We start from the raw sequence: 12,612 nt of genomic DNA, 5'->3' as shown, positions 1-12,612 counted from the left end.
GACAAAAAACATAATTTCATACGACAATTCAATAACCTGAGGTTAACCGAAGGACGTCGGACAAACAAAATATTAGATGACACATTACACAATAAACACCGGAATAACAATGATGTGTATAATGTAACTGGTTGGTGTTTTGACAGTCCAATAGGTCATATTCATACGGGGAAAATATCATCTAAAATTTTAAACACAGTTTGTTTAATACAGAAACTCTCGTAGAGAACTGCGGCCATGACGCAGGTAGTAAAGAAAATTATTCTATGAAACTTCTAAAAAACTTTTAGGAGCATAAGTTGCGTTTCGAAAATATTTAATATTAATGCAAACATCGGAAAATCGACACTGAGATCAGAAATTATATTGTATGCTGGAAACATATATACTTTCCGAAACATGAAAAAGTGAGTAAAAGTGTCTAATTAACAAAAGACACACACATTTTGATGCTTTATTTGTTTTGTGTTATTCTTAACAGTAGGTAACTCAAATCATAAATTTCGAGCAAAACAAAGATAATAAACAATTTATCACGTAGTAAATGCGCTAAACATGGCATGGAAGAAAACAATGCTGTGGGAAGTCGCCTATTGTAATTCTAGAACGTGTATCTTCTCATATGGTGGCTACTTTCAAAATCACACGTATTTCTCTTATCTATAGTAATGTTACTATAATAAATTGGTCAGTTATATTAAAGCTACCGGTTTACGTGTAGTGTAAATACAGAAATCTGAATTATTCATCTAATCTTGAATGACATCTGCTGTATTACCAACTCTTTATATACGTATTTAGGCATAGGGATGAGAGTGGTGTGATGTGACTTACAAGAGTAAAAATATAGAAGTATGCATTTTCGGTAGTTAAGTTAAGGTTGGAGACGCGATCATGGTTTGAGCATGTAATGGACGGGAAGAGAATATTATGTGGATAGAGAACAAGAGAAATACCGAAAAATAAGATGCAAGGAGTGTGGTAGGAATGATACGAGAATCTTAAAAGCTAATTAAGGTATTACAAGAAATAGACGTGGTAGGACGACATTATGCTAGTTATGAATATGAAGCTAGATCTGGTAAGGGACAAGTCTAAGTCTTAGAAGCTTACCTTTAAAAAATATGCAGCTGGTAAATAACTGCTGTGCATTAAGCTTTAAGTATGCAAGGACGAGAACCAAGACTGCAAACAACTTGACATATGTTACGTAGGTACATGATAATCAGGTTCAACATTCCTCAGGTTGAAGTAACTAATAACTAAACACGTTTAGTTATCAACGACCCGTGCTGTACTGAATGTGGCCGACAACACCACCTTAATGAGACCAGTTGCTTAAGGGAAAGTTTTAGCGGTACGTTATCTTAATACAATTAGTTTAGTGCTTAAGTTGTGATTAAACAGTCACTTTGAGTACTGGAGATACAAGAGTTTAAGATTAATCTAGACTAGAATGGAAACCATTGCGAAAGCAGCGAATTTAGATCAGGGGACGGGCAGCAGAGAAGATCCCATGCCAGCACCATCAACACAACCACAACCTCTCCGTCAAGAGTGATCTACTAAGACGAAGACTAGAATGCCTAATATTCGACCGTGGTCAATTTGAAAACATTAACTAAGAAATTAACTAACTTTAGCTAACTAAATTAACCAGCGAATGAATGCCTAGTACCGTGGTTGATGAGAGTAGAAGATGTGTAGGAGATGGTATATGTATGCAAGATATTCATTTTAGAGTCCGCGTATTTTATGTGCAAGAAGGCCTGACAGACTTCTACGAAGCTTTAACTGGAGCCAGTAGTTTCAAAATTAATTTGATGTTAGGCTCACATATTGCTGTTTCATCTGTAATCTAACCTCTCTTATGTAAAGTATATAACTTAGAAGGAAAGGACATATACTTTAGATTAAAATGTTCTTAGGAATTCTCTTCATGCTGACGTCAAACACTGCTCACGCGAATGCTGTTGATGATTATCAGCTGCCTAGGTTTTTTGTCCTGGTATGACATCTACGCGAAGGCGGGACGACATGCCACTTGTCAATCCATCAAATGGAACACATTTGCAGAGAGATCAAATAACATTTTTTATGTCCTCCATTCAAAAGCATCCCCTTAACAGTTTTATTAATAAACGAAATTAGAGTATGTCATGACATGCGAAATGTCCACACGTCAGATCATATTCGCTAATGAAAAATGACGCAAAAGTCGAGTTTTATTACAATGATCCATTAATTAAACCTTAATAGTATTGAATTAATATTTATTTCTATTGTAGCTATATTACTTTACAGTGTGACAACTTAATTCTGTGAATTATAATATACTCATAGTGTTATATTCACTAAATATTTAAATAGCCAATTGGAATAATGCGAATTTAATATTTACTTTGCTAACTATCCGGGATCATTTCATTCATTCACTTAGCAACCCAAAGTCTTAGACTCGTTTAGACTTAAATCTGCATGAATTTAATCAAGAACTTAATTAAGTATTACTTGTTGAATTGTAATTAATTAATCTTCCTCTTACTTGCACAGTATCCTCATTGATGAGGATGGTGACCCTTATGTGACACCTTCGTATGCACTGGGTTCCTCCATTCGAGTAGCAAGCATAGTATCAAAAGGCGGAGTCGCTGACTTTATTTTTCAGTGTCGAGCGAATCTGGTCGGACCAATGGGCACTAATTTGATAAAATCCCTTAATCCATGTCATAATAAGTAAAATAACAGGAAATGACTTCATATCATGACTTCAGTTCAAATGTTTTGATAAGAGTCCTAAGTAAACTTCACTTAAAAAATCAAGTCGTGTTTGTTGATCTAATTTCAATACTGATAAAACTAATGATCCACTCAAGTCTCTTAGTATATAGAAAATGGAATTTTAATTTCTTAGTTTGTGCTATCTAAATCTAATATTTTAAGTGATTTTAAACTGTGTAGGATATACCTTGGGAACCCTAACAATGTGTGTGATCCGACACGCACTTGACCAGACCAGATTACTTATTATGTTTCAATTAATGGAAATTAACGCTTTATTTATCAAAGGAAACTAAAATCTGTCACTAGTTCTTACAATTATTACCGTAAATACTTCGTCGTTGAAAAAATATTGCGTTAAAATCGATAGTCGTTTATACCATTGTTCCCAGTCGAGTTTCCCGTTTGTAGCAGGAGGGGCCCGGCCATCGCTTTTTATATACAGTCAACAGTGAAGTTGCTCTAAGGCATTTGTTGTGTTTTACTTTTTACTTGTAATACGACATTTTGTGACTGCAATAAAAAAAATATTGCAAATTCACTGTCTATTTTTTATATTAGACACGACCTTACCTTTATTAGGTATACTGCGGCGGTACTCTAGTATGTAGGGATGTATACTGACAAGGCGAATGACTAGTAAAAAATGGGACGTAAAATCATAAAAAACCAATTTGCCTATCAGAATAACAATTGCTTTGTGATTTGAGAGGCATTGTTTAGGTGAGGATGTGAAGGCTGTATTGTGCATCGATTCTTCTCCTTCCAATACAGGTACGTGAATCTGAGTCGGTCTATGCCTGGATTTTAAATATGTTTTGGACCAGGTGAATAATTAAGTTATTAATAATAATGACGGGCTTTTTTGAGATCCATACCTAACATGTACATATAATAACTGCTTCGCTTCCGTAGGCAATTGGCGATAAACTGAATTACCCTATACTAGGTGCTATTCCAGGTACGAAAGTAAGAAAGATATATTTATTTGGTATGTACATCAATTGATATTTATTATCCATCATGCAGCACGCTTTTAAAAAACGAACTAAAACGGCTAAAAACAGTTCTAAAGAAAATGTATTGTTACTTGCACTGTCTACTTATGTTACGTCAATTTCCCTTAACAACAAAGAAAGCTAGGGAGGGGCCCACGAAAATAGGTCAGTGGTAACATTTTGTGACTTAATGTGGTGGGGACCGACTGTCGGACTAATAAAATATATTTTTGGCTTTAACAAACTGGTAATAAAACGTCACGATAGATTTACAGTTCCAGCGCAATCTCTGTCCCTTATGAGCAAACATTCGGACAGTGTTTGCTATAAATGGGCAAAACTATTTCGTCGTCAAAACCTACTACGGATACGTCGGTGTTGAATAAATTTCAATAATCAAGTCCTTATCCTTTACGGGGCGGCACATAGGACCTAGAGACTCGCAAGCCAGTTTAGCGGGATATGCAATCTAAAATATAAAATTTATTATTGAATTCGTCGTACCGTCGACATTACATCAACCTATCCAAATTCGATGCAAAATAACCGCTATTACCGCGGCATAGAGGTCCACACAGTGTAACTTGACACGCGGTTGTTTGTACCATTTATTCCGGTTAATTGCTGCTCCTAGTTATTAATTAATAAAAGGAAAATATCTACTATTTAATATCTGTGGGTTTTCTTCATAATAACATCATAAATATTTTAAATTGGAAAGCTTTTATAAACGAAGCTGCTCTAGTAGTTTCTAGAAAACATTAATACATACGAAAACGTTTGAAATGAACGAGTTAATGCATCATGTATGATGAAAGAAGATTTACAGACTTCGGTTGTACTACATTATAAACAAACGCCCTTGAGCTGAATAACTTATGTCTGGTTCACGTCAAGAAATATATAATATTTTCTATTTAAAACTGCTTACTTGCTTAATTTGTCAGTTATATTTATAATCACTAATTACTCAATTTTGAAGCAGATATCTTACACATTTAGTTTGAATGACAATGCTTTATTATGATATGAATGACACGGCTTCTAACGAAGGAACTCTTTAACAGTTTACTGCACGGATATAAATTTTTTGTCAATACGAGCAATAAGAGCAATGCTTTTTTTATAAAAGTTTTTTTATAAAATAAAAAAACTTTCTGTTTGAAGCTTCGATCCGAAAGGATAAGAATAACAGAAAACTTAAGTAGTGAAACTAAAAGAATAATAAATCACACCTTAATGAAGCAGTGGGAAGATGTCAGTTATATAACAGATCATTTGGTCTACTTGCTTTTATGAAAGATACCTGATATTTAATCAATCAAACAAGTTACATATAAAATTGAATGATTAATTAACAACGATAGATTGCGAAGTCGTGACTCTAGACACAGATGATTCATTAATCCTGGGAAAGAATATTGAAAAATGACGTATTACTTTCTCTTATATGTTCTTGAATCAACAACACCGGTGAAAAAAAATTATAAAAATATAACGAACGATCTTTTTTTAATCTCAGCTGTTTTTTTTAATCTCAGCACCGGGCCCGCAGTCTAGTATCATGCCGGCTATACAATCGGTAAACAGTTCGTCAAACTTTGGTGGATTACGCATACATTGCTGGTCTTTCATTGCGGTAAATAAAAGCTCTCTTATAAACAACGCAATGTTCATTCATTCGTGTCGCCATTTGTCTTGAGTTGTAGGTTGTAGCCAACATATTACGACACACGATAGCTATCTATTACTACTTCCTACCGCAACAGTTTGTAAACTTTCCAACATTATTTGGTGCCTTATGAATAACTAGGCCGCAAGTTTGAGATAATACATCCTGTCAAATGAAAAAGACACTGCGACATCGTACACATTGAAGATTTAACCTGCCTCTATAAATAGTCAAGCTTTCTACTTTCCACTCACCGGACGGTCTGAACTTCGAGACGTCTGCGCCACATTTCTCCCTGTTGTATGACATCTTCTTGCACATGTTCCATGGTCCAAAGTAGCCTTGCTCGTAGCTCGGATTCAACACTGTTGACAAAAATAACATAACTAAATAATTTATTGAGAAACTAGCGATCCGTCCCGGCTTGGCTCGGGTAAAAACATGATAAAATATACACTTAAACTAAATAAAATATTCCTTAGAAATCATACTATCTATTGGTGAAAACCGAACAAAAACACGTCCGGTAGTTGTTGAGTTTATCGCGTTCATACAGATAGCCGCGACACTTCTTTTTTTTAAATATGTAAGGTTTGTAAACTTACATATTATATAAAAAGAAGTGCAGTGAATGCCTTCAAAGGCATTTTTTCACGTCTAATTTAAATTATATAAGTAGTATTTCTCAAAAAGCTACAAATTAGTCTTATGAACTAATATTATGAACGTGTAATGAACTAGTATTGTACCTTGGATTAAATAAATTTTATTCTGTCTCAATATAAATAAAGTATGTGCAATTAGTTCAAGTCACGTTCGTGACATTCATTATTTGTGGGTTCAAGTGTTTTTAACTGTAACGGTATGATTAGAAATGAGCAAATAAAAGACTAAAAATATTCTTACTTTTGGTAATATTTTTTAAAACAGATATAATGATTAGTCTATTTACTAAGTAAATAACATATAACAAATAATTACAGTGATTTAAAAGCATCAAACTCTCAATTAGGTGATCGATTGTAGATTGCAGATACAGAATCTATGAGTACAGATATTATAGTGCTCAAATGACTCGAATAATATTGTGACAAAGTACAAAGCCTCTTTAAGCAATGTAGGAATTCGCACTTGTACGGAACCCAGCGTGAAGTGCTTTCCACATTGTCATGTCATCTGCTGCCATTTTTTGTGCAGGAAGTACTTTCAAGAAGTTTAAGTGCACAATGCTCGGAGATCTCGGTGTGTTAGACCAATCATTGCGACAATGCGATTTGAGCCCCAGCCGATCAGGTAACGGTTCCAAATTCTGTCGTATCGAAATGTTAGGCTGGCTACACGCAGTTCGCCAAATTTTGGCGTACATTACTGGTTTTTTCTTGCTTTTGGTATTTAAAAGCACTTATATAAGCTACGCAATGTACGTTCATTCGCGTTGGAATCTGAGTTGCCCGATATGTGTAGCAGGCATTACAGTGCAAACAACAGTAATATTGAACATTTTGAATAGAAAATTGTTCTAGGGAAAGTGTGGACAATTTTGATGAAACATTCAGTCCAGTGAACACAGGCACAGATTTAGTGTATCACGGCTAACATCACATGGATAGAGGTTTTCATTGTACTGCCATTTGAACTATAAACAATATTAATAATAGTTGTTCTACATCTACTACATTCGTGTAATTCATATGTACTCGTGCTACTACATAGTAGCATTGTGGAGTCGTGTAAACAAGTACCTACCTATGTAGGTAGGTACTTGTTTACCGAAGTACACGACTCCACAAAGGCCAAAGTACAAGGAGATTCTTTAAAATAATTTATAGATTTAATCAATCATTACTAAAATTCAATATTGGCCCCATATTATTGAAGTCAAAATTAACTGAGATATATATTTTGCATTTCTATAAGTAATTAGATTAATCATTAAAATGAGAAAAGTCATGCTAATTCAATTAACCACCAGGTAATTTGTTGTGATACTGAATTTATCATAATTATATTTGAATGAACTACGTTACTAATCATCTACTCACATTATTTGGAAAATCTGTCCCACAAAACCTTCAGAGTGGATAAACAGTTAACATTATTTACGTCGATGAGCAAGATAAGTGTGACCTTCGAAAACGCTATGAGAACATATTTGGCCATAAGTATGTAAATAAAACGTTATTTGTAGTTGTTACGCCTTGAAGCCTTCGCCCACTTAAACTTACTTTTGAAGAACGTACGACATTTGAATATTTAAGAAAGTTTATTATTTTGTATGGTGCTAAACATTGTCGATGCAAAATAAGATTGATTTCGTAAAAATATTGACTACTGAAATTGGCTCTTCAAAACAAATTTTCGGATTATGCAAATATTTGGTTAATCCATAGAAGCCTGATTTAAAAGAATGCATTTAGAAAATAACAATCTTCACGTGTAAGATTTGTAAGGATTGCATTTACCAATTGAAAATCCCTGGACTCTGCCTGGTGGCTTTAATTTTCTACGTAAAGCACCTTTGTACCTTTATCTAGATTATCTTTGTAGGTACTATGATGGTAATAGAATTTTGAAAATATTGCATCTATTATATATTATGTATTAGGATTATATGTTGATGTTTATTGCATTCAAAACACATTTGATGATATAACGAAGTGGTGCTAAGTATTGTGTGCTTTACCTTTGGGACATTAGGAAGGTGACAGCTATATGTATTGTTTTAACTTAACAACTATAGAAAACCAGTGTGCAGACACGATATATGCATGTCTGTATTCTGTTCCATGCGTTGGTAAATCGTGCCCCCGTTAACCGGGTCACTGGGTTTACATAAGATCACTGCGATGGCGCCAACCGAAGTGTTAACAATGCTTTAACTAGTAGTAGTTTACTTTGAAGACTTAGTTTCGATTATCTTTGCAAGATTTTAAAGTAGGTATATTATCATCGTTAATATATATCAAATTGTGGTCGAACTATTTCAGTTCATTTAAAAACGTAAATGAGCAATATCTAGACAGATTCAACACGGTTACGAATTATCACATTGGCTGTAATACAATGCAAATGAAAACATTTTCGAACAAAATAAATATAATTAAATTAAAATGCTATCATACAAATCCATTAAAATGGAGACTGATGATGAATATATTGTTATTAAAGTTCTCATATTCAACTTTCCCTGTACAAAGTTCATTGTATGTCGTTCCCATCACAATTAATTATACACCAATTTACTGTCGAAAAATACTTTTCAAAGTGAAATTATATATGCTCTTTTCATTTACGAATAGTCGGTTAAACTTGCATCAAACCAGTCGATATGAAAATAACACTTTTCTCACTATCTTTCTATTGATTTTTTTTTCATTCGCTTTTGCATTTCTTATTATCGCTTACATAATAACTTATCATATAACAGACGTAAATAAACTGTACAGGTATTCATTCATAAGGTTGTGTATCTATTGAGTGCAGTCTGCATCCTTTCATTGCAACACAAAGGTTTCACGATAGGAAGGTCGCGAGTCAACAGAGGGTTCCCACTTCCTGGATGTACGCTAATGAAATGTGAAGTCTGACGTGTTTTGGTTAACGCGACGACTGAGACAAGTTGCAGGTTGCTGCTAACTCTTGGGTTTACTTTCCTGACAAGTGTTCGAAAGTCCGGAGTTTATATGCACAAAGATTTCATTCTGGCTGCAACGATGCAGTAACTGAATAATAAATATACCGCGTTGTTGCAGTAGAATACATACTTAGTTTTAATTCATTACGTGTTATAACATCACTACATAGTATACGTATAAATCAAATTGCTTCCCGCTGTCTGACTGTCCCTATATATGCTTATATATTTAAACTTAAGCAACAGATTTTGATCCGGGTTTTTTAATATTGTGATTCCTGAGGAAGGTTTAGGCGTATAATTTATTATGGTTTTATCCGAACGAAGCAGGGACGGCCCGCTAGTTGGTTATATAATGTACACTGTTTCGGTTGCCAGTTGCAACTTCCCGACGACACGCATGTCAAGTTAATTATCATCTTGTTGTGAATTATGGCACTAATTGCAATGTGCACGAGGTTTTCTAACGACAGCTCTCGCTCGGATATGCGTCCTACTTGAAGCAACCAGTTACGTCTCGGTTAACTGCGAAATTTTCATCAGCCCTCAAATTTTGAAAATCCAAAAATCAAGATATGCCACGACAATCTACGATAATTATCATGGTTTCTTAAAAATACGTCGCGCCGTCTGTTTTACCAGCCCTCTAAAGAAAGATATTCTAAAGAGCTCACAAGACGTGAGCGTCGTGACAGAAACATTTATCTATTTAGATCGGCTTAACTTTTCGTGACTTATGAATAAAAGGCTCTAATAAAGCATCTATCTAAATAATATTGATTTTCTGCGAATATATAATTTTTTTAACAAAGTTGAGTTGGTCATGTTTCACAAATATCGCTATAATTTCTGAATTTTTCATCGTTTGCTTGATATCAAATTTGGTAGGTAGCATACCTATAACAGGACACAATATTTCTTATCCCAAAATTGATACAGGAACGAAAGCCCGGAGCCTAGGTAGTATAAAATAAATAAATGGTCAAAGTTTATTATATCAATATACACACCCAAAGAACTATAATCAAGGGACTACAGAGACGGTCAGGCAGCACTGTCTGGCTCGCTCAGCATTACCAAGTTAATCTTTCTTGTTACCAACATTTTGGAATTCCTCAGATAGCAGCTAAGCATTTGAATGCATTAACTAAATCTGGTGGTGACGCATGACGTCAGGCAAGGTCACTCAACCGTCGAGATGTAGATACCAGTCCCACACAACAAGGATAAATAAAGTGTTTAGATTATTTACGAACTAATAAAGGTTTAAAATATTCCAAAAAAAAAAAAAAACTATCTATGTGTGATCGAAAAATATACCAACATATTGGGAATAACTTATGAAATCGTCGATTTACAAGATGAAGAAGAAATTCGATCAAAAGGTCGTCTGCACGGCCTCACGGCAAGATCTGATTTACAGTGATTAGATAAATCGCTTTATAATCTGTTATAGGGTTCTAAATTATTGCCAAACTAAAATAGAACATGGGCTTCAAATTATTTCAGCCTACACCGCGCCAGAAATATAATCAATGTATCTTGTCGAGCCACTTTTAATCAGTTCAATGGCTCTAGTCAAGAGTCAAGATTCGCCGGCCTTCGACCGGTACCCAAACGGATGGAACGAAAGACATATGTTTAGGCTGTGTGGGAGTCTTATGTATTGCTACGTACGATTAGTTATAGACAAAATCGATTAAGACACCTTGAAGACTAGAAGCAATTAAAAACGGTTTGGTCAGATCAATTATATCGTATTCTTTTATCAACTATTTTTAAACATTGTAAAGATGTTGTCATTCTAGAAAACTCCTTGAAACTGTCCTTCATTGTCAGTAGTATCATCAACAGTTCCATGATATCCGCATTATCTAGATAACAGAATGTGAATACTTTGGATTTTTGCATTTAGTTTCTTCATGTAAAGAAAAATAAACGAAATGTGGTGGAGTTTTTTTTACCGACATGAAGTCAAACTACGTGCCTGAACCTATGAGCTTAGTCACTTGGAACTAAGCTATGATGCAACCATTGAGGCGTCAACCTAATGCCGTTCGACATCTGCACACCATTAATGACATATGACTCACGTGGCACGAGTCAATTGGCTGTATGACCGTCGACATTCACCTAGTCGTAATTGTATGCACCTAGAAGCAGGAACCGAGGCCTTATGACCTGACCTGCGTGCATGGCCGAATTTTAGATTGAGAGGTTGTTTGGTTTCTGGAATGGAGTGACTGCTTTGTCATGCATGTGGTCTTAAATATGACGAATTCTGAAAGAATATACTTCCCACTATAAAATTATTATGTCCAAGTAAACTAATGAAAAGCTATGAATTTGCCGCTAGCATCTCTTTTTTATACTGTGCCGTTAGGTTAACATTCAACGAAAATTTGAAAACAGATCTACGCGCGACGCTGCGTGCAATAGAACCTATACTCGTATACCTACAGGGTTTCTTATGTATTTTTAAACAACCCATTCAAATATAGCAAACAAATTGAGCAACAGTACAAATATAAAAGCGAAAAACTGCGCAGTATTAGCGATTGCGTAATAGACGGACAGTTGGAATATTAAAAGGCTATGCAATTCCCAATGGTCAAGTCAATGCAACTGCAAAGAACAATCAGTCATAAACAAACAGTGGCGATAAATTTTACGATTGCAGGCGACCGCCTTTGAGCGATAGCTTAGATCTGGGGCACTGTTTCTATGGAGGCTGATATGTTACTTTAGCACGTTTAGCAGTCATTATTCCATGGGTTATAACTATGACATATATAATTTTGACACTGATGCCTACTTGTTAGGTTGTATATCCAAGCGTTTACCTGGTAATAGAATAATGAATTCATTATCTATTATGAATTTCCAGAGCCCCAAGGGCCTACTTCTATGGAAAAATGGGATAACTAGATAGTAGTGTTTGCTAATATTACTATAATGTGAATTTCGCTACAATATACAAAATGACATTTCCACTCCTAATTGTACAAACGTCAATAAATTTTGTCTGACGAAGGTTAAACATAAAAAAAACAATTTTGCATTATTTTCTTTTTGTTTATGTCGACAGAACTTAACAGCAATCCGTTGTACGAGTATTGTTTATTTTCCTAGATCTACAATCATTTTAGCCCGCATTCACCCTATCGGGAAAGAAGACAATCCTTCTTTTTGTATTGAAATGTACTTATTTGATCAACAATATTGCCAATCGAATTTTTATTTTCAAACTCCCTTTGACTTGCTTTGACTCATGTGAATATTTGTTTTACGATCATGATGCTAAGTATTTATTATTTACATTATTGTTAGCTTTAAAATGGTATTTCTATCAGAAATATTGCAAAAAGTTGGTGTTAAAAGTTTGCTTTCCACGCAACACAAATCTTGGTTTATCGATTAGCGAGCGGAGTTAAAACTGTACATGAACTTTTTCTAAATATTTAGCTTATCACGGAAAATATGAAACAAAGTTTGAAAGTTGGTTCTAGCAAAATAGAAGGTTCCTT

At 34.6% G+C, this 12,612-nt stretch overlaps 2 protein-coding genes across 4 annotated transcripts in view; one reads left to right on the top strand and one right to left on the bottom strand.

Annotated features, from left to right (window-relative positions):
- The window catches only part of LOC128678888 (uncharacterized), a 240,575-nt gene that overhangs the window by 65,250 nt on the left and 162,713 nt on the right, over positions 1-12,612 (top strand). The gene's annotated exons all lie outside the window — the stretch shown is intronic.
- LOC128678883 (uncharacterized protein) overlaps positions 1-12,612 on the bottom strand; it is a 32,552-nt gene that overhangs the window by 13,631 nt on the left and 6,309 nt on the right. For all 3 annotated transcript variants that reach the window (XM_053760774.2, XM_053760772.2, XM_053760773.2), the window contains one exon: positions 5,706-5,816. In XM_053760774.2, coding sequence (XP_053616749.1) covers positions 5,706-5,816 — 111 coding nt within the window. The remainder of the gene's footprint in view (positions 1-5,705; positions 5,817-12,612) is intronic.

Source organism: Plodia interpunctella, chromosome 20 (genome assembly GCF_027563975.2).
Source record: "Plodia interpunctella isolate USDA-ARS_2022_Savannah chromosome 20, ilPloInte3.2, whole genome shotgun sequence".
In the NCBI taxonomy this organism is placed as follows: Eukaryota; Metazoa; Arthropoda; class Insecta; order Lepidoptera; family Pyralidae; genus Plodia; species Plodia interpunctella.
This window is presented reverse-complemented; position numbering and strand designations above follow the sequence as displayed.